This window comes from Oreochromis niloticus, linkage group LG14 (assembly GCF_001858045.2).
Source record: "Oreochromis niloticus isolate F11D_XX linkage group LG14, O_niloticus_UMD_NMBU, whole genome shotgun sequence".
In the NCBI taxonomy this organism is placed as follows: Eukaryota; Metazoa; Chordata; class Actinopteri; order Cichliformes; family Cichlidae; genus Oreochromis; species Oreochromis niloticus.
The window spans coordinates 12442699-12470674 of record NC_031979.2 but is presented as its reverse complement, the minus strand read 5'-3'; the positions used below and the strand labels follow the sequence as shown (position 1 = coordinate 12470674).

At 42.7% G+C, this 27976-nt stretch overlaps 2 protein-coding genes across 7 annotated transcripts in view; both read right to left on the bottom strand.

Annotated features, from left to right (window-relative positions):
- dner (delta/notch-like EGF repeat containing) overlaps positions 1–20756 on the bottom strand; it is a 67907-nt gene extending 47151 nt beyond the window's left edge. The window contains exon 1 of the mRNA XM_005474472.4: positions 20142–20756. Coding sequence (XP_005474529.1) covers positions 20142–20486 — 345 coding nt within the window. The 5' untranslated portion in view covers positions 20487–20756. The remainder of the gene's footprint in view (positions 1–20141) is intronic.
- Positions 20757–24016: 3260 nt separating this feature from the next.
- trip12 (thyroid hormone receptor interactor 12) overlaps positions 24017–27976 on the bottom strand; it is a 26233-nt gene continuing 22273 nt past the window's right edge. For 5 of the 6 annotated variants that reach the window (XM_005474463.4, XM_005474469.4, XM_005474464.4 and 2 more), the window contains 9 exons: positions 27860–27958; positions 27659–27773; positions 27205–27359; positions 26931–27095; positions 26612–26776; positions 26419–26532; positions 26087–26181; positions 25693–25796; positions 25372–25568 (listed from right to left, as the gene is read on the bottom strand). In XM_005474463.4, coding sequence (XP_005474520.1) covers positions 25372–25568; positions 25693–25796; positions 26087–26181; positions 26419–26532; positions 26612–26776; positions 26931–27095; positions 27205–27359; positions 27659–27773; positions 27860–27958 — 1209 coding nt within the window. Of the gene's footprint in view, positions 25569–25692; positions 25797–26086; positions 26182–26418; positions 26533–26611; positions 26777–26930; positions 27096–27204; positions 27360–27658; positions 27774–27859; positions 27959–27976 lie in introns of all 6 variants that reach the window. The other variant, XM_025898145.1, reaches the window with a different exon arrangement.

Here is a 27976-nt window from a genome sequence, read left to right as displayed (position 1 = left end):
TTGGTGTTACGTCTCCCATATGCAGCTTTTTCACATTACAGCGACAGTCTGTCTGCTTGATAAATAAGTTCTCCTGTGAGGACACTTCGCAACGCAACAGTTGTAGTGGATGAGCTGAGACTTTAATATGAGCCCCGTGTCAGTGTTGACGGCACTGTTTTAAGCCACAACCAGAGCAGACAGTCTAGAAATAGTTCCTCTGTGAAAGACAGAATAAAAATGTTTTCACGTGGAGATTTCGTCTAAAAGCGAAAGCTAAATCAGTCTTGCTGTGATTTTTTTTAGGCATCTGGAAGCACATGCAGCTGTGTGTTCATACAAACCTAGCGGCGACCGAGGATCGAGGACACGGGGTTGGGTCATGCTCAAACAGAACTAAATCGAGTGCAGGGCAGGATGTCGGCAAAGAGAGAAAAGCCGAGCATCGCTGAGAGAGAGAGAGCTGAGACGTGATAATCATTTAATCTGACACTGTCTCCAGCGTTTGTTCAAATAAGAAAGAAGAGTGAGAAAGGAGGCAGAAGTCTGAGGCTTGGCCTGAATGTTGGGTTATCGTTTTCAGAAAGGTTAAAGAATAGGCGGTTGTGACGCTCCTCCCGATGTCTGATCCAACGCCGGCCCTTTTACCCCATCCGCCTTTTCCAAACTTATTATGCACTCCACCTGATGTTACCATGCAGTCCTTGCATTAACACTGCTTAGTTTTAATCAGTCTTGGTGGTCTCCACCAAAGACGTTATGTATTCGGCGGTGTTTGAATGCATGTGTGTCATTCTGTCTGTAAACATGATAGCTCAGATCATTTTGAAGGAATTCAACCTTATAGGGATCAATTTACGTATTTATTGGTCAGAAATGAACAAAAACCTTATAACTTAGGAACTATATGAGCTGTGTATAGTCGAAATATACAAAGTACTGTGTAAAGATGAAAAATATCAGGTTGCATGTGACCTTTGACCTCTCCTTTATAACAATACATAAAGTCTGAATAAATATAAAATCTTCACCTTTGATCAAAAACTTTATTCACTTGAATAAAGTAAACATTTAAACAAATTTACTAAACATTAGAATGAATGCTTTAATATGTCAAGTATATTCAGATGCATATGTTTTTACTGCCTTAAAGTGAATAGCGCCCACACAGAGACCTACTTTGGTGGATGTTTGCACTCTCAGCGCTTCTCTCAGGTCGATGAGGTCGGTGATTCTTAATTGGCCGTTGGTGTGAATGCGAATGGTTGTCTGTCTTTCTGTTCTAGCCCTGTGACAGACTGGTAGCCTGACCAGGGTGTATCCTTCCTCCCTGAATTAGATAAGCGAAGAAGATGAATGAATGGATGAAGATTCATCCATTTGAATAGGGTTTCTGGACCTTATTTTACAGAGTTCCGTTTTTTTGATTTGGGGAAAATATCTCAGGCGGACCTCCTGCTTGTCGCATGCTTGGCGTCAGAGGCAGCTTAATCCAGTGTCAGAATGTCAGAAGATGCAGGGTTTTTGAAGCTGTGCAGTCATCCATAAAGTAGTTCCTAAGAAGCCTACTGGGACATTAGGATTTATAGTAGACTCCAAGCAAAATAAAAGCACACATCTAATGAAGAATAGAAAATGTGATCATGCTGGAAAAGCAGTTACTCTGTTACTACAACTATAATTATAACAGAATGAAACAAGTGTGCATATTTATGTGATTTCCTGACTTTTACTCCGTAGTATGCATCACATGGTTTATAAAAGGACTGCATTTATATAGTACTTTTTTAGCAATACTTTACACCCACGTTAACTCATTTATGTCCACAGTCATAAAGTCCTTTTTATAGTAAACACACAGCACTTTTCTGCACACACGTAGCAGCAGACAGCCCATTCTACCTCCCCAGCCGCAGCAGCGTCTATCATTAGACCGACTGGACTGACAGAAGCTCGCGTATTTTCACGTCTTTCACTGAGTTAACTGAGCGGTGAATCGAGTTTCATTTGTAAAAATCAGTCAAATAATCGCAGCGGCTCAGAGCGTAGCTCACACTGTGGTGCGACGGAAGAAAGATGGCACTTTGCAAAGTACATTATCTATGTTCAGTGTGACTGATCACAGTGATTGCACGTGTTGCGTCATTTTTTGTTAATTTTTCAAGCTTAGCTCTTTGATTGAACACACTGATAGACGCGGCAGAGCGGCTATACGCGTCACCCGGTTCATTACACTTTAAGACATTATGCATAATGTTTGCTTTATGGCACTGGGCCCATCATTTTCCTTCCTTCCAACGTTCATCAAAAACAACAACAGACACACTTCCAGTTACATTTAGTATTCTGGCACTTGTTTACACTTCTGTATCTGACAGCAGCTCCGCAGCTCAGACATAAAGGCAGTCGTGCTGCCCCTCCAGCCCTCACAAAGATCTTGCACAATCATGTCCTGTAATTTGCGGCCCTTGTGAATCATGCAGGCTTTTGATCGAAATGCTACATTATCTGATGGAGGAAGACAAAACTTGTAACGTCACATAAATGTCTTGTTCTCCAAGTAAGAATGGCATGAAGCCAAATCTGTGCATGCTGTTGGCAAGTTTTATTGTGAGACAAAACTGCATTCAGGCTGATGGTTCACCCACCGACGTGTTTGCTCAGTATGAAAATCGACAAGCTGTCAAAGCTGCGGGCAGCTGTGGCCTGAGAGCAGATGGACATGTGTGTACATCACCAGTATTTTACCAATAACAGCGGTGGATTAGAAGCTGATACTCCCTGTTTTCTATCTCTGCAAGTTTCACCAAATCAGATACGGACTCTGCTGCACAACATGGAAAACTGTTGGATTTGAACAGAAGCCCACCTTCTGGCTTTTTAAGCTGCATATCTGTATGACACACTGTTTCATCACTACCTTCTGCGTAAAAAGAAAAAAATTACCACCCGCTGTGACGCTCCCACTGAGCGGGAACGTTGCTTATTAACACTTTACAGCAAATTAGTCTAAACTGGTTTGGATGTAGTAGATTGCGCCTGGAGTCAAAAGGGTGAGTGATAATCTAGCTATCGACGTAAAACTCTTTGTCTCTGCCTTTTTTCAGGCCGCAGCTGTTTGAGATGGATACCGTTCTGCGCGGTGATCTACGAGCTCGCTGTTCACTGTGACCTACATACACAGAGGGCTCCTTGCAGAACAAGATACCCACTCTGTGAAAAAAGAGAAGAAAAAGAAAGGTGACGTCTACCGCTGACATGATTAAGCGGGCGGTGGCATGAAAGCAAAGCAGATTCTGGAGCTAAATCAAAAGGTACGAGATGTCGTGCAAGCTTTTGAAAGCTGAGCAAATGATTTTTCAGGTCACATCTTATTGTTTTTAAATAGGTATGTAGCAGATGTTAAAATAGCCCAAATCCCTCGTGGCTTCGCGTGAAGCTAAAAATGGGTCTGGCGCTGGTCTTGCTGCCACTGGGAATTAGTCCCTGAAACACTGGAAGTGGAACATCCTGCTCTCATTGTCATGAAAATATGAGACGTAAATGATCAGCGCTCCTTTCACCTGCCTCTCAGGAAGTCGGTGTAACTGCGGGGAAGCTGTTGCGCACAGGAAATACTTCTGTAGGAAATTGGATGTTACAGAAGAGCACAAGAGGAAGCATGCGTGCCGTGTGCAGATTGCTCTGCGCTCTCTTGGTGTGGCACAAATCATTTGTTACGTTCCCCCTTTCATGAATAACGAAGACCGAGCACCGGCTCTGACATTTTCTGCACGATGTTACGTCCTCTCCACCTGTTGATCTTTTTGGCTCCCCCTCGTTGCTCTGTTGCCATAGAAACCCTCGGAGAGGAACAAGGGCACAGAAAATGAAAACTGGGCCTCGTAGTAGGAGGCAACACCGGACATGTATCAGCGCTCTCCTCCCACTGGCTTTGTCAAACGCTTTTAGAAGCCACGATAATGAGATTCTGTTGAAGCAGCTCCGGACCATCTGAACACACACCTACAAAGCACGCTTGAATCATGACAGGGGGAGAGAGGAGGATGATCTGAAGTGACAGTACCAAATATGATTCAGGGGATTTTGGTCTTCAGCCGGCTTTGGCTGACGTTACAAAGGAAATGAGGAAGCCCGACTGTTCAGTTTGTACAAATAAGAACAGCGTTAAATATTTAAAAAACATAGGAAGAGAGTGGAATTGTTCCTCAAAGAAAAAATCTACTGTTTCATATAGTGTTTTTTAACTAGTGCAAGTCCATGCCACAGTGTTGTTTGGTATGTTTGTGCAGCTGATATAATTAGAAGTAAAAAAAAAAAGATTTAGCAATTCTGATTCCATTATTGATATCATTGGGTTCTCATTGGCTCTGCTTTGAGAGCAGCCACCATCATTAAGAATTAAGTCCTTACTCAAAAAAGTAATTATTACCCCGAAATTTTTCTTAAAAGTAATGCAGTAAGTTACTTAGAAAAAAGCAATTTATAATACTACTCGTTACATTACTTTTGCGTTGATCCATGAAATATATAAACCTTTAGGCTACAGGCCCACACATCGATACAAGTCACTATACTAAGTATGAGCCAACTCTTAGTATCTCCTATCTCTTAGATGCTAACCAGCCCAAAGACACTTTAAAATGGTCACCACAGTGACTCTGCTTTAGAAACATGAACACAGCTCATGAGTTTTTACCTGCTGACTTTCAGGGTCTGGCTGCTGGGCTGGGGTCAGCATTTACACATCCTGGGCTCTTGGCTAGCTTAGTATTAGCACGCTATTTAGCTAGCTTAGCCTTAGCATGCTTTCTGTGCAAGTGCTTGAAAAGACCAGAAGTTGTGTTAGCAGCAAAATGCAGTTGTTTCTGACCTGGTTGCAGTTTCTACTTTACCATTGTCCTCTTATGTGCAATAAAAGTAAAAGTAGTGTCCAGAACTACGCTGTAGACTGTGCCACTGTTTTCCTCCTCCAGCACACAAAGTGAAATCAGTTGATTGTAGGAGTGCAAACGGAATTGACAAATTCTGTCAAGCTGTCACGGCCGGAATGGCCGGTCTGTTTGCGGAGCGGACTCAAAAGCAGACACGGGAAAGAGAAAACTAAGGTATAACAAAAATCGAGCCGTTTATTTGGCTGATAGGGGGAAAAGAAGGGAAAAAAACAAAACAAAGGCAAGATGAACTGGGACGAAACTAAACTAGAAACTAAACTAGGAACAAGACAAAAAACAAGACTTGAGGCAGAGAAAACAGAAAGCAATACAAACAGATGACCTGACACTGAACAGAGGGCCACAGAGGATTTAAATACACAGAAGGGTAATGAGGGAAGTGGAAACACCTGGGGAAACACAGCTGACACAAATTAACACGTCACCACAGGGAAAGCAAAAGTAAACACACTGAACATGGAAACAAGACTTTCGATATAAAACAGGAAACATGTTGAGACATGAACTGGGACACGCAAGCTTGACGCAAGAGACAGCGCGAGTGAGCGAGAGAGGAGGAGGGACACAAGGGTAGCCCACATAGGCAAGGAGATAACACGTGATAAACAGCAAAAGACTCACAAACAAAGAGACATGGACGATAACATAAACTAGACTAAACTTCAACTAAGACGAACTAATAATAACCCCAGAACAACACTATCTCATATCTCATAAGTAATCAAAAATACAAAATGCTGAGAATGCCAGACAGGAATGTGAAGTCATTTTTTCATAAGAAGTAGCTGAATAATGTTGAAGGATCAGTTCAGGACATTTTGTGAAGTTCTCACACGTAGCAGACACCAGGGATTCATCTGCTCCAGACGTGTTGTCATTGCAGTATTCAGTCTTATGATGCTGGTAGGCAAGAGGCACAACACAAGGCCCATGTGCTCTCTGTGATGTTTAGCGGATAATCATCTGCACCGTATTCTCACATGGGTGCATTCAGACGTCACACAGGATCTCATCACACGGGGGAAGCTGGCAGGTTAAAGACCGTTTAATGTCACAGCGGAAATGTTTGCAGCTGAACGTCTTTAAACTGTCACAGGAGTCTCATCTTATTTACTTTATGATGGATTGTGCATTTAAAAACTACGTGAGGATACACGCGCTTCTTTTGGCTTCAATAACTGTTGAAAACAAACAAGTAACAAGTTGTTCTGCTTTTTTCACTATTTCTTGAAATGTTGCAAGCATACACACAGAAGGCCAGCCTGATAGGTGTGCGTAAGCGCCCCGCTGATGAACAGCGATTGACTGCTGATCAGTGACGTTTGATGTGAGCGGAGCAGATGTTAGAGGCGGATGAATCAGCAGGAGACGAAGCTCCAGACTGGATCAATTCCTCCCGGCAGAGAGCTTCATCCACCAACACCCTCCTCCTCCACCCCCTACAGCTCACTGGTTACCCAACACTCGATATGAGGCTTCAAATAAACACTCAATTTATTTAGTCAGAAACGGAAAAAACACTCAGGCTCTTTAAACCATATTGTTTCTTGGTACAGAAAGAGGAACACGATACAAAACCATGATTTTTACCAATTTATGCAAAATAAATTATGTAAAAATTTAACATTTTAATCTAAAATGTTACATTTAATGAAATCTGACCAAATGAAATGTACTCTGCTGGTATACATTCATTTTTTACAAGTCAAATTTTCCTTAATGATTAATTATTTGATTTTAAAAAAATGATAGATTGTAGTTGCACTTTACTCAAAATTATGGCTTCATGTTTACTGAAAGTGAAAAATCTTTTTTGTGTGTATGTAAGCACTGATTAGACAGCAACAATCAAATTACAGCTGCAAGCAGCGTTGAGAGGGCCCTCGCATCCCAGCGCATTGAGCCACGCCCAACACCTACGCCCAGCAGGTGGCGATAGAGATTACAATCTGACGTAATGTCACACTGATGCATATCATGTGTCAAACCACCAGTTAAAATCTCATCTAGATCAATGAGGATTATAACCAACGGTGAAAGTTGAGATTACATGGCAAATGATTGAAATTCGCAGTGGTGCCACAGCCACACCCTATGACGTAAACTCAAAAGCTCCGCGATTCAATATGGCCCAGGTGTGTAGTTGAGACTTACTAAATATGAATTTGATCCAATAAAATTCCTAGGAAGAGTTCGCAAAAATGCAACACCTGGAAATGGCAAAATCGGCACCAAAATGTCACCTTCAGTTCAAAATCGCAGACTTCCTTTTGGGTTTGGGTCTATGGACCCCAAGACTTTTTTGTTCATTTTGCACTTTTTCATTCAAATGTCATTCATGTATCTCAAACAATGTGTTTGTAGGAATTCATTTAACAATGCATAGGTGGCGCTCTAGAGCCATTTTGCCCTGCCAATGTGTGAAAGCATTGTAGTTTCACTGGTCCGGGCTCACTTGCTATCAAAGTCGTCAGTATGTGGCCCACAATGTGAAATGAGTATAGCATCCCTGATTTAGGCACATTTGATCTGTTAGGTTGTGGTTTTGCAGAATCGAGGTTAGAATCAGAGGTGCTGGTCAAAGTTGGAAATAGAAAATTAACAGCGTCATAAATTATAGCTTTCACAGTAACTGTTAAAATAATCAACACTTCTGGCAAACAGATTGCACAAAGTAGCTGAACACAGTAACTCTGTTATGATGTTTCTGTTATGTTTCACAGGTTTTATATAATAATATCTGAAACACCTCCAAGATGAACAGCAGCATAAATAACAGCTTAGTCCTAAGATGTATGGTATATAGACCAAGACTAAGACAATACCAAGACCAGAGGGTATCGAGACCAAGACAAGACCAAGATCAAGACCAACACAGACCGAGTCAAGACCAAGACAAAGTCGAGACGAGACCGAGACAAAAAAGTCTTTAAACTGCAGCCAGATGCTGCTTCATTTACGGGTGTCAGCCATATTTATGTGTTTTTGCGATGCACTCACACAGCCCTCCTCACCGCTGTCTACTGTCTCACTCACTTACTGAGAGGACAGACGCACGCTCCACTTGACTGTCGCGTCTCTCACCCTCTCTGTTTTTCACATAATGATATTATCCTATATCCTCCCATGTGATTGGCCACAATATGGAGGGATTGGAGCATAGCTGAGCCACTGTGTGAGAGCTGAGCAGCGAAAGGAAATTAAGTGAGGAGCCGGCTCTCGCTCTATGGGAGTCGACTCTTCTGATTCACCACAAAGCACTCTCTAAGCACGGCTCTTAGAGCTGATGCTTTTGCGCATGACACATTATTGAACGTTACGTTGTGTGTCATGGATACTGTTGACTCCAAATCTCCCGACCACTATGTCGATCTGAGACAGCAAGACCGAGACAGCGAGACCAAGACAAGACCAAGACCACGTAAAAGTGGTCTCGAGACCGGTCTTGGTCGAGACGTCCAACTCTAATGGTATAGCTATAGTAATTTAGAAAGTCATGTGACCTACTGTTAGAAAGTGGCTTAAACTAAAATGAGACTTTTGATACAGTCCAACCAATACTTCATTCATGACAGCCAATTTAGCATCACATAAATTATTTTTACTATTAGTAGTAGTATTAGTAATAACAATAATATGATACTATTATTACTATAATACTATTATCAGTTGGTTGCAATGATTTCAGTCTGTTTGAACACTGATTTGGATGCATGTGCTCGAGTCAGAGCTCTCCCTTCCACTACAAAAACAAGTGGAACTTCTGTATTGTTATCTGTGTACTTTCTGATGAATACATTTCTACCACAATCCCCAACAGACAGCCAAATTTTCCACAGCGTCTCTCCTATCAACTGAAAGACAGGCCCAGCTGTTAATACGAGCTAATCTCTGTGTCTAACGCCTCAGGCTGGTGACTGCGCCTCGCTCGTCTCTCTGTCGGAGGTGCTCGACTGGTCCTGAAGGGATTTTTTTTTGGATTAAGCTGGCATTTATTGTCTGCAGCTGAGAGAAGACGTTCATAACACACACCAGTACACAGACACTTGCCACAGCGTGGTGGCGTGTCTCCCAGCTGGCCTCATTAAATAACATATTGTCATGTAAACCTGACTGACAAGTTCTGTTTGAGAAAGAGATGGCAGGAGTCAGTTCTGCATCTGTCACTGAGTCACCATGTTTTGGAAGATAGAGGGCAACAGAGCAGAGGATGATTCGCGCGCTCGCTCTGCTGCCGGTCTCTCTTCGAAGGCATTTGTATGGATCAGAACTCAGGACACGTCTCTGCAAGCCCAAACCTATAAACTACCCTAAACCATGGAGGACAAGCAGTTTTCAACTGCATCTTGCTCCTGTATTTTCACTGTAAGCGTTAACTGTTTACATATGGTTATTAACACTATCATTAAAATGTGGCCAAAGTGAGACTGAAAAACAGTCAGCGTGAAAAGGAAAATAACAAAGACGTCACAGGCAGCTGCTGCAGAAGTAAACAGGCAGCAGTCACAGTTTCATTTATAAGCTATAAATAGAGTCCAACCCAGCAAATTTATGAACAAATAACAACAAGTTAGATTAAAAAAAGATACATTTTTAATACTGGGTCTGTGTTGATGTCTGAGCCAGGAGTGCAGGGATTGAATGAACAGTGGCAGTAACACATCTAAGAAAAGTTGGGACGGGGGCAGCAGAAAACTGGAAAAGCAAGTGATACTAAAAAGAAACAGCTGGAGGAAGATTTTGAAGCTCATTAGGTTTTTTGGCATCAGGTCAGTAACATGATTGACTACAAAAATAGCATTCAGAGAGGCAGAGCTTATCAGAAGTAAAGACTGACAGAGGTTCACCAACCTGTGCATACAAATTGTGGACCAATTTCAGAATAATGTTTGATTACATTAAGCAGCAAAGACTTTGAATAGCTCATCATCTATAGAGCATAATATCATCAAAAGGGTCTAAAAATCTGGAGAAATCTCTGTGCGCAATGATGAAAATCTGAGTCTGTCACAGAAATCTGTTGGTTGTTTTTCAAATATCAAAGTAATGCAGAAAGATGCTGGTTAGCATGGCTATCATTTGTTTTACTTTTTTTTTGCATCTTCCATTCATAGAGAGGACAAGAAGGAGAGATGGGCTACAGACTGGTGATTCTGTATATGGAGTTTGTATCTCCTAGTGACCACTCAAAGTAAAGTTATGGCTTTGTCTGCATGTATTTAGCTGCTAGAGGTTTTCTTTGCTGCTAGAAAGATTTCATACAGAGCTCTGCTGTCTTGTGCTTTCTCCTTGGTGGGTGGGGGCGATGTACTGGGCTCTGTGTGTTTCTGAGATGGCCATATAAGGAAAACCCCTCCTGCTTACATCATCCAGAATCAAGAAGGAAAAAAATACATCAGAAATCATTTATACACTTTAAAGCTGGAGTAGCTAGTAGCTTGCAAATGAAAAACGCCACTCTCATGAAACACATACTCAAACCTTCCACACCCCTGACACAGACACTGATTATGTTGACAGGAGCAACAACAAGACTAATCATTACAAGCGACAGTGAAATGATGGTGTCACAGTGAGGGTTATAATCGAGGGGAATTAGTGCTGAGTAAGAGCTGCACAGCCATTTTTATATTATACAGTGACTAGCGATGAAACTGGCTGCTGCTCCATTAAATATATAAATAGAAAAGAGGGCAGACGAAACACAATAGAAAAAAATGCCTCCATGAAACCACAGGGAGAATTGTAATGACTTTTCTATCCAGGACAGGAGGTGGAAGTTTTGCTGCCAGGCAAAAGAAGAATTAAAGAGCAAATGACACAGACACAAAAGTCCCATTCACGATGAGCGCGCCGGGGGGGCGGCTGCAGATACTCGAGTGGCCAGGGCTGTATGGAAAAGAACAAGAAAGGAAAAGAAATGATTGAGGTTGAACAGCGGTATTATATTTTGCTCATTGCTAGCTGACCAGTGCGGTGGATGACTTGCTTTAATAATGAATTCTGTGCTGTTCTGTAACCACAGATGTTATGAATAACATCTTTTCTAACACTTTTAAAAATTTTTAGGGGGGTATGTAAGATTTCTCTACTGCTTAGTGGTGGTTTATTGAGCTAAATGCTAACATCAGTATATTGATATGTAGTCAATGACAGTGCTATTTATTTAATGTTGTTTCTGATCACATAGCTTATGATATTTACCCTGTTTAGCATCCACACAAGAAGCACCTAACAGCAACATGGCAACCAGAGAAAAGTCAGTGACATTCGATAACTTCAAGCGATGATCGGAGAAATAACCGCTTGAGATGTGGAGTTAACTTCAGGGCAAGCAGTTAAAGTGACTACCAGTGAGACTGAAGGATACTATTGATTGACATGTGGTGCATGGCCACAACCAGCTAAGAGGTCGCTGAGGTCTGGACCTCGGTAACCATTTTTCAAAGCAAGAGAATAAAAATTGGCCCAACTCAATGCCTGATGCTTTGGATCTCTTTTAATTTAAAAGACTCTACAGGAATGTCATGTTCTGTTGGGTTGTTTTGAGTTTTGGGGGGAGATTTCTAGGTTTATAGTTGGGTTTTTTCTTTAATGTAATTATACCAAGGATTCTTAAGGTTGGGTTTATCGTTTCTAGTTTCTGTTTAATCTCTAGAGTCTGTACTTAGATTTTTTATTCTTTGCTACTTCAATTAAGTTTCAATTTTATATATAGTGGAATTCACATAAACTGTCACATTTAAGCCACTTTTTATTTGAAGGTAAAGAGCCCACAATATTATATATAGATACCCCAATATTCACACCAACCGCTATGGGCAAGCATTGGGTGAAACTTTAAGAAACTTCCAAAAGAGCCAGATTCAGGTAGCAGCAGCCAACCACCACAACCAATAAGTGGGTGAGGTGAAAGAGAAGAGAGCACAAAAGGTAAACAAGAATATTGGAATATTATACTTTTTAATTCTTCTGTTTTAGTTTAGCCTGGCCTCCCCAGTCTCTTCTTAGATCTTGCCATCAAGACTTTGTCTCTGCTGCATGATTCCCCATTTGGTCCTCTGTCTCTTGTGCTTTGTTGTCAGTTTTACTTCTCTTGTCATTGTCTTAATTAGTTTCAGCTGAGCCCTGTTAACCCGGCGTTTCCACTGTCCTTGATTACCTTCCTTTATCTACTTAAACCCTCAGTTTTCATCTATTCTTTGTTAAGTCATCCTTTGTTGCTGTTGCCCTCCTTCATGTGCTTGTTCTGTTGTTTTATTTTTTGCTGCTTTTCAGATTACCTCAGTAAAAGTTTATTTTCTGTTTAAGAAATTGGTCTCAAAAGTCACCATGAGCCTGCAGTCCGTACTTTATGACAGTGATTTCTGCCTAGTTAAGACTCCACTCTGCTGGACCTCTGAGTGGGCTGTGATTGGGGGTCTTGGTTGATCACTCATGAGGAATGATAACTAGTTGGTTTGACTATAATAAAACATTTTTGGTCATCATTCATTATTAAACTGCCAGGTTACAGTCCCGATATGACAAAGTAGCAAATACATTCAAGGGTCACCTAGGCAACCAGAACCTTGACTGTCCAGCAATGTGCAACGCCCCCTTTAAATTAATGTGTTACCATGCTAGTAAACCTATCGTAGAGGTATTTAATCATGATGACCCAAAACCTTACAGGCCTGCACGTTTAAATTGATGAAATGCTAAAGTGATTTTATCCAATAGAGGAGATATTTCACTCTGAACCATGTAACTGAACCTGATGGTGGCATTAAAGGAAAAGTCAGAGGGTCAATGGAGCCTGTAGGATTAATCTTCAGGGCACTGTGAATCTTTGTGCAAATTTTAACTGCAATACTTCAAACAACCTGGAAACTCACTAGTTATTGTTTTGTTTTTTTACTCAACCTCTGGATACAGCTGCCAGTATTTTGGAGCTTCAAGTGTAGATAATGAATATCCAGACAGTGATCTAATATCTGTACAAGACCTTCTGCTCAGTGCACCATTCATTGATTACAGTAGATTGAGGTTGTATTTTAAAATAGCTGATAAAACCATCACCAGAGGACAGGCAACAGATCTGAGACTGTGTGCATTCTGAGCACCGACCAAACAACAGACATACAGATATCTGTTGAGAGAGCAGTGGACTTTTTGACTCAGGAGACTGAAGTCACCACCTAGAACAACACTACTACTTTCAGTCTGTCTAAAAAAACACATTCGAAACAACCAAATGTGATTGAAATCACGGCAGCATGTGCACTTGCTTTTGAGCAGCTCATATCCACCGCATTTGTATTAGGCTTCACTAATCCTTCACACCAGCGTCTCCTCGTACACTTTCCCCAGATCAAAAGAGCAGGTGATGTGTGATATGGAAATGACCAGAGTCTTTGGCCTCAAGCCTTCCTGTTCAAAGGCGGCACATGTATGCCTCGGGACATCTACATGATAATAGCTCAAAGAAGGCTCTTTTTGCTGAAGGGTAGATACCAAATCAAAGGTATCAGTGGGGGCATAAGCAGCCTGCTAGCATCCCTTCATTCATCTCTACCTAATTAAACAAGCAGCCATGTTTCTCTTTGCTAACAGTTTATCTGCTTATTAGAATCAGAACCTATTTTGTCTTTGTCACACAAAGATTTTGACACATTTCCATTGCACTGCCCGCTGCTTTATTCAAGTTTAGCCTTCACTAAGGTGTAATGAGCACTGAAGCTTCTAGTTTTTGCGAGTGAAGGTTTTAGTAACAGCAACTTCAGCATCCATCTATTCAACACCTTTTGAGAATATTAGAAGAATCTCTCTTCCAATGAAAGAAAGAAAAACTATTTAATCAGCCTTAAAATTTGTCTTTATTCAAAATTAGAAAAGTGAGGCAAAGAAGCTGGACATAAAACAGAATAAGTTTTAAAAGTAACCATGGACTCCTTTAATGGGAATTTCGACTTTCAACATTGTGGCATCGGCGTGACCTGAGATCTTCACATAACGACTGGTCGGTAAAGCAAAGATTAAAGCCTTGCATCTTGTTCTGCTGCTCCTTGTGCCTGGTCTGAACCTCCATTTAAGTGGTACATGGTGTAATATCCAGTTAGAAATTCGCTGATATTACCCGCCAAGAAATCTTATTTAGTCAAGCAATTAGAATCTGCAGTCAGCTAACACTAAAGTAGGTTTTTCTGACCATTTCAGTCCCAGTTATGATCATCAGTCAGGGCAGTTCATAGAGACTGTGATGTGATGCACAGGAATGTCAGTTTGCAGTCTTGTATGATTCAGAATCACCAGCTTTGCCATGTGGAAAATCTTCTAAACAAACAACGATTCACTGACAACCACATTCTTTACAAAATAAAGAGGATAAGCAAACCTACTGATGCACAGTATACAGCATATATAAATAGAAATGTATTCTTTATGCTTGCTGTCTTCCCGCTGGCTAACAAGCCAGGGATATCAAAGAGACCAAGGGCTGGTGATGAGCTCTGAGCTCCGCTTAATTGGATGTAGCTCAGGCTGTATCTGTAGCAGCAGAGTGAATGGTCCTGGGAGACAAGAGCTGACCGCCACACGTCCACACACCCACGCACAGACTCCCCTCTCTTCCAATTAAAAAGAGCTTCAGGACTTGGTTTTGTTTACTTTCGCAGAGTCCTGTCTGGAGAACGATCTTTTCATTGAAGGGTTGGCACATGCAGCTGGAAAAGAAAATACACTGTCTGTCATTAGAAAATTAATTTTGCTTCCTGCTCGAAACTTTTTGAAAAAACTGCTGATGACTCTTGCTGCGTTTGTGTTTTAAAGTCTAATAAACGTCTTCAGCCTGCTTCTGGATCTTAGAAAGATGTGAAAAAAAAACCCAAAACAAAAGGAGACACAAATTATACTGTAAGTAATTTTAAATAGTACAGTTTAAGTGGTGCTTAAATTCAGGTACTTTACGGGAAAAGAGGCACAAATTATACTGTGAGTAATTTTTTGTAGTGGTTAAGTAAATTGGCTAAGCGACTAAGTGTGTATGTAAATTTTAAATAGTGTGTAATGTCAGGTATTTTACGGAAAGGAGATACAAATAATATTGTAAGTAATGTTAAGTGGTGTGTGATTCCTGTATTGAAGGAAAAACAAGCCACATTTCCAGGTCCTGTAACTGCTTTCTACTTTCAGCAGCGTGGGTTTTATTACGTAGTGGGTTAACCTCGCCTTTTTACATTATTAGTATGTGTTGGTGTTGCACAATTCAATTGTCTTCTTATACCGTCTATAAAAATGTGAAAAGGACGGTTCTCCCTTTCCTACCAACCACAAACACTGCAGGGCACCAAGTCTAACACTGTACGATTCTACATATATTTAGGTGATATTTTTCCTTCTATGAATATGGAAATGTATTTATTTTGCCTGCGCCCTCACTGTGTGGATCAGAATCATCTATATTTGGCCAAGTTTGTGCACAAAAACTAGGAATGTGACCGCAGTTCACTATACAAACAACGATACAAACTATAAATGCAAAACTGAGTAGTGTAATTGCATATGTGCATTTGACCTGAATGATATAACAGCGGGTTATTTCACATTGTTCGTCAGAGTGACAGCTGATTATTGCATTTTTATTGCACTGGCAGTAACAAAATGAGTTGTCAAGTTGGGAAACTTTGCCTTTACTTACCTGTCTTCCTCTTCCCCACTGTGCAGGTGTCAGCTCTGCTCCGTGTGTCTGTTCCTTTATGACACACGGAGCAGAGCAGCAGAGAAGTGCTTTATTTGACTTGTGATATGTCTTCTAGCACGGAAAGACGCTATATGTAACAATCCCATTAGTAAAATTGTTACTTGTTATGTTCATACGCTGGTTTTCGAACATTATGGAAAAGCTCTTGACCTAATGACAGAGACAGACTCAGGTGTAGCCAACATGACGTCACCTACCGACATGTGAGGGCTCGAAATGAGCATTTCCAGCCTTGTCATCTTTGTGAGAAGAGAAACTGCGGGCTCATTGGTCGATCATAAGTCACAAGCCAATAAGTATCGCTCCTTTCTGAAATATACAACCTGGATCATATATTTAATTGAACCAAAATGAGTGACTGAGCCCATAAACTCAGCAAGAAAGTATTTCTAGATATCATATTAGAAAGGTGTTTTCCCATAAACATCTATAGGACCCCAGATCCTACCATAGGTATGGTTGCTGACAACATTATGATCTGTAGTGACAGTAGGGAGCAGGTGGAAGACAGCCTGGAGAGGTGGAGGTATGCTCTGGAGAGAGTAGTAGAAACTAGATAGAATAAAGACAGGAGGCAGAGTTGAAGGTGTTAAGATTTTCACTGGGACTGACCAGGATGGACAAGATTAGAAGGTACATGGATGTAGTGAGCCAGCATAAAGAATAGGTGCAGCTTAGGTTCTCACTCATGTTTCGAGTCTTGCATGCTAAGCTAAGCTAACCTTCCACTGGTTAGATCTGCCCACGAAGCCACAGATGTTAGAAAAGGGAGCAAGGTGCAAGAAGCCTGAAGACTTAAACTATGCTTACGTAACAGCAGAACAGAGAAAGCATGAGTAGGTAATGAGAGAGAATAATGATTGGCAAATCTTCCAGCTGAGATCTAAAAAGATCATCATCAAAAGACTTGAAACGTCGCTAGTTCTTCGCAGCTCTGACATGCTCATATGAGCTTATTAAGTTGGGGCAGACCTGCCTGCTGTAGAGGCTAATAACTCATGTGCCATATATCACCTCTCTGAATAGCAGCAAATAAAAATGAATTCTGTGTTTATAATGCCAGGGCTGTAGTTTAGTCTGCAAATTCTGCTGTGATCCACTGCTTTAATATGCAGTAGCTGACTGGCTTAGTAACCCATGCAGCAAGCGCTCCATGAATTTGCTTCATGACGGATGGCTGTTTGGTGCTGTAACAGCCCTACTGTGTTGTAGAGCAAGCTAGCAAATCCATCAGGGTGCACAACAGGCCCTTCAGTAATGAATAAGTGAGCGGCTGAGCGGCTAATAACTCGCAGAAAGGCCAGTGGCAGTAAATTCCATCAGGACAGCTTACAGGCCGCTATCCAGGAAAAAAAAAAGCTACAGGCAAATATTAAACCCAGAGAGTTAAACACGTAGAGGGTTTATTTTCCCCATGTTGCCCACTGCTGTGGTTTGCATTAGTCTGCTTTGATTAGAGCAGTATATAACACACTGCCAGGGAGGTACGTAACAAAGCAGGATTAGCCTCAGAATTTAAAATATGTCACAAAATATCCCGAGGCACAACAAAGATTTAAAAGTAAGCACAGTGTGCAAGTTTTGTTTCACAGATTCAGCTTTGTGAGCGGCGTCACAGGCTGGAGGTAGAATTTAGATTAAAAGAGGAGGAATAGCTTCGTCATAGCTTTCTGTCACTGTTTCTCTTTTCTTCATTCTCATTCCTTAAGCTAGGAGTAGGCAGATCGATCCAAATATTGATAGGAACGATACCAATGCTGGTACAGATATCAGATCGATACTAGCGTGACAGGAACGATATTTTACTGTGTTTCGCTCGCCTAGGTTCAGTGCATTGCACCCGTTCATCAGAAAGTAGACAAACACTGGAGGGACACTTTGCCCCGCCCCCTCCTCCATGCTCTGCTGTGCACAGCAGCAACGTGTTGCAGTGAATGAGGAAGTATAGCATTGTGTAGAAGTTCTTTACAGCTGTGAATTAAAATACTGCAAACAGTGATGTGTATACTGTGGCAACACCATCGACTTGTAGTCGATGTGCTACTGGTCATTAAAATATGTTCAGATTTGGCAGATTGATGATCATTCATCATCTCGTAAATCATGACACACCGCTGTTCCCTACTTAAGCTGCCTTTAAAAGTTAAAAGCATCAGTCTCTGCATTGGTGTTGGCAATATTGGCCCTTTATATTGGGTATTGGGTCGATACCAAAATTTGCAGTATGGCACAGCACTACCATAGGCCACTACCTCTTCCCTCCATATGACTTGTCCTCCTCCTGCTTTGTCCTGTCTCTTTTCTTCAGCCTCTCCTCCCCCTCTCTCACTCGACCATCTGCGTTGTGACGCATGCACAGGACGTGAGATGCAAACCAGCTTCGTGCTCAGCCAGTCAGGTCATTTACTAAATCTCAATTGACTGCTGCTCCAGTTTCCATGGAGAAGAAACAAGCAAGAGGGGAGCGAGGCAAAAATCAATGATTCCCCACTGGGCCTGGCTCGGGTCTTGTGCCGGGCCTGAGCTGTGGAGCATAAGAGGATGTTGTTGTCCTGTTATGTTGCAGCACAACAAAACACTGCGCAGAGTGCTCGGGCAGTCGTGTGTTCTCCTCTTTGCTCTTTACAGTGCGTGTAATGTCCAGCCTCAGCTCGGGTGGTGTGATGACACCGGCCTCTGCGGTTCGTGTGGGCCGGAGTAGCAGTTAAGCAGGCTGCAGGGGTAAAAATAAAAAATGCTTTCTATTCTGAGAGTTAAAACCAGGACAGCCAAGGAGACAGTGATCGTGTCCCTCGCTAAACACTCCACTAAAAGATTTAGATCCTGCTAGCGCCCGTCTTCTGTCATACATACATGGATACATATGCTTGTAAGGAAGCACTCAGTATGCAAAGGTGCAAACACTCGGGGGAGGATATGGCTGCCACCTGTTGGTGATTCTGCTGAGGTTCACCCAGTCACCTTGCTGTTTCCCCTCCGTGATGCTGCGGCAGACTCATTTATCCTCTCTGCCGCTGGCGGATGCTCTCTTTCACCCCAGCATGACTCAGAAGCCTGGCTGCCTATTGAGCCTAATGCTGCAGATGCTCAGCCACAGTCCGCTCATTTTAAGCTTCGAAATGAAGCTCATGTAATCCAGCAGCAGACCTGATTTTTGCAGGAGTACAAAGGTGGAGCTGAAGTGTAGGTCAACGTCAGGGAAAAGGAAAATAGTGGAACATTTCTGTCCTGTTCATGTAAATTCAATTCAGCTTTATTTATACAGCCCCCAAACACAACAACAGTCGCCTCAAGACACTTTATCTTGTAAGGTAAAGACCCTACAATAATACAGAAAAACTATGGCCACTATGAGCAAACATTTGGTGACAGCAGGAAGGAAAAACTCCCATTTAACAGGAAGAAACCTTCAGCAGACCGGGCTCAGGCAGGAGCTGCCATCTGCTACTGTTAAAGTCTGCTAGCGAACAGCTTGTCACTCATCAAAACTGTCTTCCAGTGGAGTAAAACAACTCTTTAAATACGCGCCATGTTAACAAAACCTCACTCCTGACACTTTCTCCAGTGGGCTCTCAGTTTACCTTTGATAAAAGCTCTGTGCTGGTTTAAAAGACAGACGCGAGCATCTTCAGGAATATGTGGGGGAAAAAAGCAGCACTTCTCTTATTCATCACCATCCAGATGTCCAGATGCAGTTAATGAATTCAGTGTGGCTCTGCATCCCTGGTGTTAATAAATTCACCCATACTTGAGTTTACACCCCAGTGAACATGCTCACTAGTGTGCAGCAGATAAATTCAATGTTAACTGTAACTTTGCAGTTTACATAAATAACATCAAAATAATGTTTTATAACATATAATAAACTACTTATATACGCTTTATATATGGTACAGATAAAATACAGACATTTATAGTTTTCGCTCGCATCGCGCTGCTGCCGCTCTTCCTTCCTGTTGCCACAGCAACGCAGCACTCGTCTCCATGTCTCGGCGATAGCACATGCTTTGATTAAATCACCATTGGCAAACGGCGGGGAGCACTACAACGCAGTATACCCTCAGCCTAATCTAGTGTAAAGGCGCACGCAGAAACAACATGGACACATGATGCAGGTTTGTCATCGACGTCATCTTTGCTGAAGCCTCGATTATGATCCTAAAATAGCAGTGAAAGTTCACACAATCAAAAACAATTATGGGTCTCTGTGATAATAACATAAGTGCACACTAAACCAAACTAAACTACATTTTCCCAACGTGCTTTTACAGAAAGTGACACCTGGTGCCAGTTTTCTCCACATGACCAACAAAATTGCCAAACAAACTTGCACCGGCTACTCCTTGCCCTCCACTTCCTGCTCACTCAGTATGTGAAATCTTCTCCAGCAAAAGCATCGCTTACAGGGACTGCTCACAGTCCATGGTGTGATGACACAGGTAGAAGAAGGTTAAAAAATTAAATACCTCACAGTTGCGTCCAGTGAAGCCCTGGTTACACGTACACGCGTACTCCCAGATGTCCTCTGGCCTGCCAGCCGAGGGGAGGAGGGCCAAGCAGAATCCCCCGTTGAGGCAGGGTCTGCCTTCGCAGGGGTCCGGACGAGGTGTCGCCTGGGTCGGGGTGGGCTCGGCCGGCGCCGGGGTGTCCGGGGCCAGCTGGAACGGAGAGGGGACGGCCCCGATGCTGCTGCTGTTGCTGCCGCTGGTCAGGAGCAGGACGGTGAGAAGCAGGGGGGACGTGAAGCTCCCTGCGTTCTTTGTGGGACGGCAGCAGAGAACTGCCGGCACACTGAACACACTCATCCTCATCCTGATCCTCTTAGTCTGGTTTTCTTTTCTTTTCTTTGTTTGTGGGGGGGTGGGGGTGCGGGGGAAAAGGTTGTGTGTTTCTTTTGCGTCTTTGCTCAGAGCTGCTGCTCCTGTTGACCGGGCTCAGCAGCAACTGAGAGGTGTATGAGAAATGTGTGTGTGTGAAAGGAGGAGAGAGCGAGAGAGAGGGGCGGAGGAGGCGGCAGGCTGGTTGGATGCTGAGGCTCAGCTGTGCGCGGGTAGAATGACTGAGAGGAGACTGGCTGATGGAGAGAAGGTAGGGATGCGAGAGGAGAAGGGGAGGGCTCTCTGCTTTTTTCTGCCTCCGAGTCACAGTGACGATGATTGCTGACGACACTCTCTCTCACACACACAAACACACACACACTCCATCCTCCGCTACCCCCTCCTCCTCCTCCTCACCACCACCAACTTCATGCACACTCCCTCTCCTGGCTTGCCTTCACTGTGCAGAGAAACAGTGAAGAGGAGCACTGCACCTTCCTCATTTAGAGTCTCATCATCCATATCCTCTTCTTGGAGTTTGGCCTCCAAGGAGGCAGGGAGAAGGCCATTATTCAGGGAACGCAGAGAAGGAGCAGGAGGGGTTGGTGAGAAAATTCTCATCAGCTTTGCCAAAAGATTGGCTGCTTTCTAGTGATAACAGGCGGCATTACCATAAGGGAGATAATGCACTCTGGGCTTGAATACTGCAAAATCATGCTGATCAAGTTTGGCTGGCATGCTCCGAAAACTTAATCCATAAAGTTCTGTAACAAGAAAGTGTGCATAGATAAAACCGAAAGTAAGGGTTCTTTAGGCCTCCCAAATCACAACAGCACAGACATGTTTAGAGCTGTTTTAAAATGAATTCAAATCCCCTGCTTTTTAGCTTTAAGAGCATCGGTGAATTATGCCAAGAAATGTGTTTAAAATGTTGCCATCACTTCTCTTTTGGGGTAGATTTTCCTTTGAGCAGACATGGTTTTTAATATGATGCAGTTCTTTGTTGTTCAAAATCCTGCAGTAGGCGATCACAGGTGATCACGTTAATGTAGCAGTCAAAGCCAACATGTTGACTACAAGATGTAGGACAACCTGACAGCTGTGGACATAACGAAAAGATTACCCACGTGACCCCACCTGAGCGAGCTATGGTTAGGGTCAGGACATAGACTGTAAATAAAAAACGGACAGCACCTCAATGACATCGCCGGTTTGATTAAAGTCCAGCTGTTTCCATCTCTTTGAAGACAGACATGAGCGGGTCTCACTGAGAGCATTCGTTTCACTTTAAATTAAATTATAAATTGCAAAATCTGAAGCACCTGCTTTAAAAATAAGACTTCAAATGTAAACTCGAAAAAGAAAAGTTTACTGAGGTCATAAATCATGTGGAAGCGAGGCGGTTTTGAATTCAATTCAGTTTCCCGAATACCTCTCAATTTGCTCAGGTCTAGTCAAGGTTTACAGGACATGGGGAGCTGCAGCTGAAATAAGAGACCGCAGTCTTCAGAGACAATAGCCGACTGCGACCACAAGATGGCAATAATCTAAAGGATGGACGCAAATTAGCGAGAAGCTTCATGACAGCACTTGTCTGTTCTTTTTAACATTATGAAGGAATGTAACTGGTACATAAGTATTCACAGCCTTGAATATGATGTTACAAGCTTGGCACAACCATTTTTGGGGAGTTTCTGCCTCCCATTTTTCTTTGTAGAACCTCTCGAGCTCCATCGGGTTGGACGGAGAGTGTTGGTGCACAGCCATTTTCAGATCTCTACAGAGATGTTCAAGTCTGGGCTCTGACTGAGTTATATTGACTGCGTGCTTAGAGTCAGTGTGCTGCTAGAAGATGAGCGTTTGCCCCAGTCTAGAGGTCGAGAGCGCTCTGGAGCAAGTTATCATCAAGGATGTCTCTGTATAATATTGCATTCATCCTTCCCTCGACCCAGTCTAGTCTCTCAGTTTCTCTGCCACCACCACGCTTCACTGTAGGGATGGTAATGGTCAGGTGACGATTGGTGCCTGGTTTCCTCCAGACCTGACGCTTGGCATTCAGGCTAAAGAGTTTTTGTTTCTCATGGTCTGAGAGTCCTTCGGGTACCTTTGGGTAAACTCCCCGCATGTCACGTGGCTTTTACCAAGTGGCGGCTTCTGTTAGAAGAGTCCCGGTGGTTCCAAACTTCCATTTGTGGATGATGCAGGCCACCGTACTTATCGGCACCTTCAGTGGTGCAAAAAGATCTATGCCTTGGTACAATCCTGTCTCTGAGGTCTACAGACAATTCATTGGTCCTTGTGTCCTAGTTTGTGCTCTTATGGACCGTCTGCTGATCAGTGGAAACTGGATACTACCGAGATCCATTTTGAGTGTCATGACAAAGGCTGTGAATACTTATGTACATGTTATATTTTTTATAAATTTGCAAGAATGTTAAGCAAACTTCTTTCTGCTTTGTTATTACGGGCTCCAGTGTCAAAGTTTGAGGTGAAAAACAAGTTTAATCCATTTTGGAATAAGGCTGTAACATGACAGAATATGGAACAAATGACGCATTGATGCACTGTACATCCAAAATTTTAGTATGAGGAACAAGAGACTGCCTTTGCCATGTACTCAAACTTTAGACCTTAAACTATACTGGCAACTCAAGTCAGGGTATTTGTCTCTGTCAAAGCCTAAGTGTCAGGGTGACCTTTGAATTTGAGCAGGTCTCTTTTTATTTATTACAAATATAAATATTTTTTAGTCAGCAAAACTAATAACATGGAAAGTGTAATTCAGGAGAAATATTAAAGCACACATCTGTTTCCTATGCCGTGAAATCAAAAGTTGTAACAGTCCTTGACCTTGTCCATAATGTAAGATTGATGCCCTCAGTTATTTAAAACAGCTGCAGGTTGTTGCAGCATGCTCATTGTGATCAATACAAAACCTTTAGGCTGTCTATGTCATCCTGGCCTCAACCTTCCCCATTTCCATAATGAATGTCCACTGGTGCCACTTGGTGCAGTGTGAGGTGAACATTTTCACCTCACACGGCTCTGAACACTGGCATTGCTGCAGACAGAACTCATGAAGCGAGGTTGACGTTTACACATCAGTCCACGGAGATGCTCGTCAGATGAAACCAACATGTTTTGTTTTTACATTTTTAATCAATGAAACCATTTTCTACAAACAGTGGTCCAAAATGGAAAACGGCTTTGTGTTCCAAACACACATCTTATGTAACGTTAAATCTAAAGCTAAGCTCTTTTGTTTCCAAGTCTGGGGAAAACAGTGGTGGGCAAAGATTTGTTGTCAAACCGTGCCGATACCAACAGGCGACCTGTAAATGGTTACTGTCTCCACAGCAAATCATTTCCACCAGGAAACCGTGGAGTCCCGTGATCCAGAATGACAGGTGTTGAAAAACATTTCGAGCTTTGGGGAACCTCTGAAAACTGTTCAAGAACCATGAAATAACCCAGCTGGCTCCAACATGCCAAAGCAATGGCAAAGAGCATTAGTCAAACGGTAATATGAGTCAAACAGTTACTTTATTTATGTTCAGGTAAAAACATGAACCTGATGCAGTAAATTATTGCAGATCTTAGAAACCAGCACATGAACGTTGGGGCCAGGAGAGCATACAGTGGCGCCCTCCCCTGGCAACAGACTGCAGGTGCACACCACAGTTTGTTCCAAGCCAGCAGTGCAAAGGAAAAAAAAAAAAAAAAAAAAAAAATCAACTACAGCAAGAAATAAAGACAATATAGAAAATTAAAAAAAAACAAACAAAAAAAAAAAAGAGGTAAAGCAGACATTCCCACTTCAAACGGGGTGTGAAACTGCATATATATTTTATTCCAGAAAATGAACTTGAAATGCTAATCTGGCCATGAAACGATAAAAATGACACCAGCCAAACTTTGTGCCCAGCTACATTATGTGTTGAGGGTTGCTCAGAGCTTGGTCTACCAAGATAACCCTACGCGTCCGGTAGGATCCAACAGAAAGACGCCAACTCTATTAAAATAAGAGCAAAAAAAATTTACCTGGTCAACACATTAGTTACAACTCTTCATTTGAGCTGAAGCTCTCGGAAATGAGGCCAGAACACAATCTCAGAAGGAGCAGAGGGAGAGAGAGCGAGAGAGAGAGGAAAAAAAAAAATGATAATATGAGCTCATCACTACCCGCATTCAACCAACTGCAACTTTCATGTCCACGACTTGAAGCGAAGACACACTGGGGGGGAGGGGGAAGCCGAACCAAATAAAAATAATAATAACAATAATGCAACACACGAACTGGGGCGAATATAATACAGAACAGAATGCGAACAGTCGAACTGAGGGGGAGACGTGAAAACAAAGAACTATTCTATCAAATGTGTAGAATGAGCAAAGTCTGCAAATTTGTCTGTACAAATGATCTTTGGAGCTAAAGTAAACCTAGCTTGCTCAATGGAACCCGCCCTCCCCGCTCCCCTTCCTCCCCCGTCACCCAGTGATGCTGTCCACCACTCTGGAGAGGAGACATCCCTTTTTTTTCCTTTTTGTCTTGTTTAAATATCACATAGCAATTTAAAATGTCACCCAGATGTTTTCATCTTTTTTAACATTACTCAACTACTGATATAAGATTTTACTCTCTTTATATTTTAAGTTCTGCGTCATGGAACACCCTTCCATTTTCTTTTTTTTTCCTCCTTTTTTGAGAGACAGGGGCAGCAAATATATATTTAGAGTCTTAATTTTTCTGCAAGCTGCTTTCTCTAACAAGAAGGCTGTACATGTAGCCTTAATGTGTGTGATTACAAAAAAACTAAGAAGGAAGTCATGATTTCATCGGTTGCTGTAGAAGGCATTTGAATGTTGAGATGTGGCGAGATCAGGAAAGGTGGAAAGACTGCTGGCCCTCGCGAGCCGCAATCAACAGTTTCTCTCGCATGATCTCTATGCTGGAGTAGTCAGGCAGCTTCAGGTAGTTGACGCAGGTCATGACTGAGGGGAGGAAGTCGTCTGGATTCTCCGTCGACTCAAACGTCTTCCTCACAATCGTCAGAGGTGGGTTCAGGCTCCGGAAACCTGGTGTGCAAGGGCAACAGCGCGGTGAGCGCGGGACGGACTTGCAGTACAAACACATTCGAGTTTATTTGATTAAGAGTTACATGTCAGGCTCATTAAATGGTGTGTTTATGATGCGCCTCACCTCCGACGGGCAGCCTTGGGCTTCCTGTGACAAACTGCAGAAAGAGTCTCTGCTGCTCGGCATCGAAGCTGCTCAACACCTCAAACAGGAACCGAACTGCACGGCTGCAAAAACGGGATGAAATGATCGAGAAAAGTTACTGTGTAGTACTCTAAAATGATCAAAAATATTCCTCTGCTTTGCAATGATGGTAAAACTGGTGCAACCAGCTGACTGCACTGTGGGCTCTGTTAACTAGAAACGAGAGTCACGATATTTTCAGGAAGAGCCAGGAATGTGGAATTGATCATGCTTTGCCACCATCAGCCAACTGCCAGTCATATTCTTAGCATAAATACTGAAGAATGCTGAGATTTACAACGATCTAAAACTTAAGAGCCAGAGACGGTCTCACCTGTCATGTGTGTATCCGTGATCCGGTCGACAACACTCCATCAGCGTCTTGACATCCCACGTCTCTGATTTACTGCCACACAGCAACTGGTCAAGCTAAATGTTAAAGTGACAACGGAAGGAGAAAATCCAAACTATGAGCACAGGATTTACTTTACCAAAAGTGTAAACAACTCATGTCTATATTTGACCAATTTTCGTCTACCCTGCATTCCTAAAACACACCGAGTGCTGCTGTAAGCAATGCTGACACACTGTTTAAACTGCTGAATTTCATGATTACAGATAGATTTAAAATGGCTACTGGGCAGTAAAGAAAACAAAGTTTCTTACCTCCTCTGGGTAGAAATACTGCAGGTGATGTAAGGGGAAGACCGACTCAAACCCTTCCCTAAATGACTCAAATTGTCTGGACACTCCTTCATTTAGAGTCCAGTACACCACCAACTACAGGGACAAAGCAAAACATTAAGAACAGTGGGGAAGAGGGGGATTGATAAAAGCGTGGGTTGTTAGAAAAAAATACCCTGAGGTACTCCTCCAGGTTGTAGATTGTGACTGGGACGTCTTTGCCGCCCTTTTTCAGCTCAATATTTGGGAATCCTGGAAGGGTGAAGTCCAAACCCAGGTCCTCCACTGAGCAGCCATTCATGTTCAGGCTCTCGAGAGCCTGCTGTAGCGTCTCCCTCGTCTGATGGAAACAAAAGAGGACAAACAGGTTAGCAGAGAAAAGTGAGGGAGAACTGCACTACCAACAGCAGTAGCTCAATGTAAGTTTAGAGGCATCGTTTCACAGAACAATACTCTGGACTAATTTCATTAAACACAAGCTCTCTGTGCTCTACCTGTGATCGGTCTTGCTCTAGCCTCTTCTTTTGACGGATAATATCCTCCAAGTGCTGGATTGACTTGGCAACACCGGGATCAATGTTCACCAGGTCGTGGGAGCTTATAGACATCTCATGCCGTAGCATCCACTTATAAAATGGCAGCCCCAAGGGCAGATCCAGCTAAAGACGAGGAGGACAGGATCAGGTCAGAAAGTTTGTTTTAACACGTAAATGTTTACAGCCTCCGCATGCTAAACGGTGTGTAAGAGATGAAAATGGAGGCCGTTACCAGTCGGAAGTCCATTATGGCTTTAGCCATTAGCTTTCCTAAGAAACGGAACTTCATTTTGATTTTGGCTATGTGCGCTGGTTTGGTCGTCCTGCCGAAGGGAACAGCAAACAGTCCTCTGGAGCTGAACATGTACTTGGTTCCCTCTTGATTTCCTGCAAAACAAGAAGGCGGTCACTGAAAGTTAATACAAGATACTGTAACATTAAATATGAATAAAAATGCATTTTTCACATCCAGTCATATCTTCTTGGGAAAACAAGGACCAATTAAAATCAGTGGCCCCTAAATGACGACATCCTTCAAAATCCAAACTTAAGCACTTTCATTAACGCCTGACTAATGAGATGAAGACTACCTCGATAATGAGTTTCGTATTAACAGACTCGCGTCATTTAACAACACTTCTCATTTCCTGCGTGTCTGTTCACGGTTGCAGGATATAAGCTGGTACCTTTAGGATTGGCCAGAGTAACCTCTTCGCCTCTCCAAAGACCAAGATCGGCCCGCTGAAGCTCCTGAGACACCAGAGCGTAGAACTCCTGAGTGGGACCGAGACCTGTGCCCACCTGAAAAGGAGAGGAGGAAAGTTTGGACTTTGTTTTCCCTATTTTCTTTCAGAGTTTGAGTATTCAGATAAGAGAAACTTAAATACCTCATTCTCATACTGAATCTCAAGCATTGCCCTGGAGCTGCCGAGATCCTGCATCACAGACTCTGCCTGTTTTAGGAGCTCGTCGCGGTTTATCGTCCTCTGAAAACCCAGCATGAC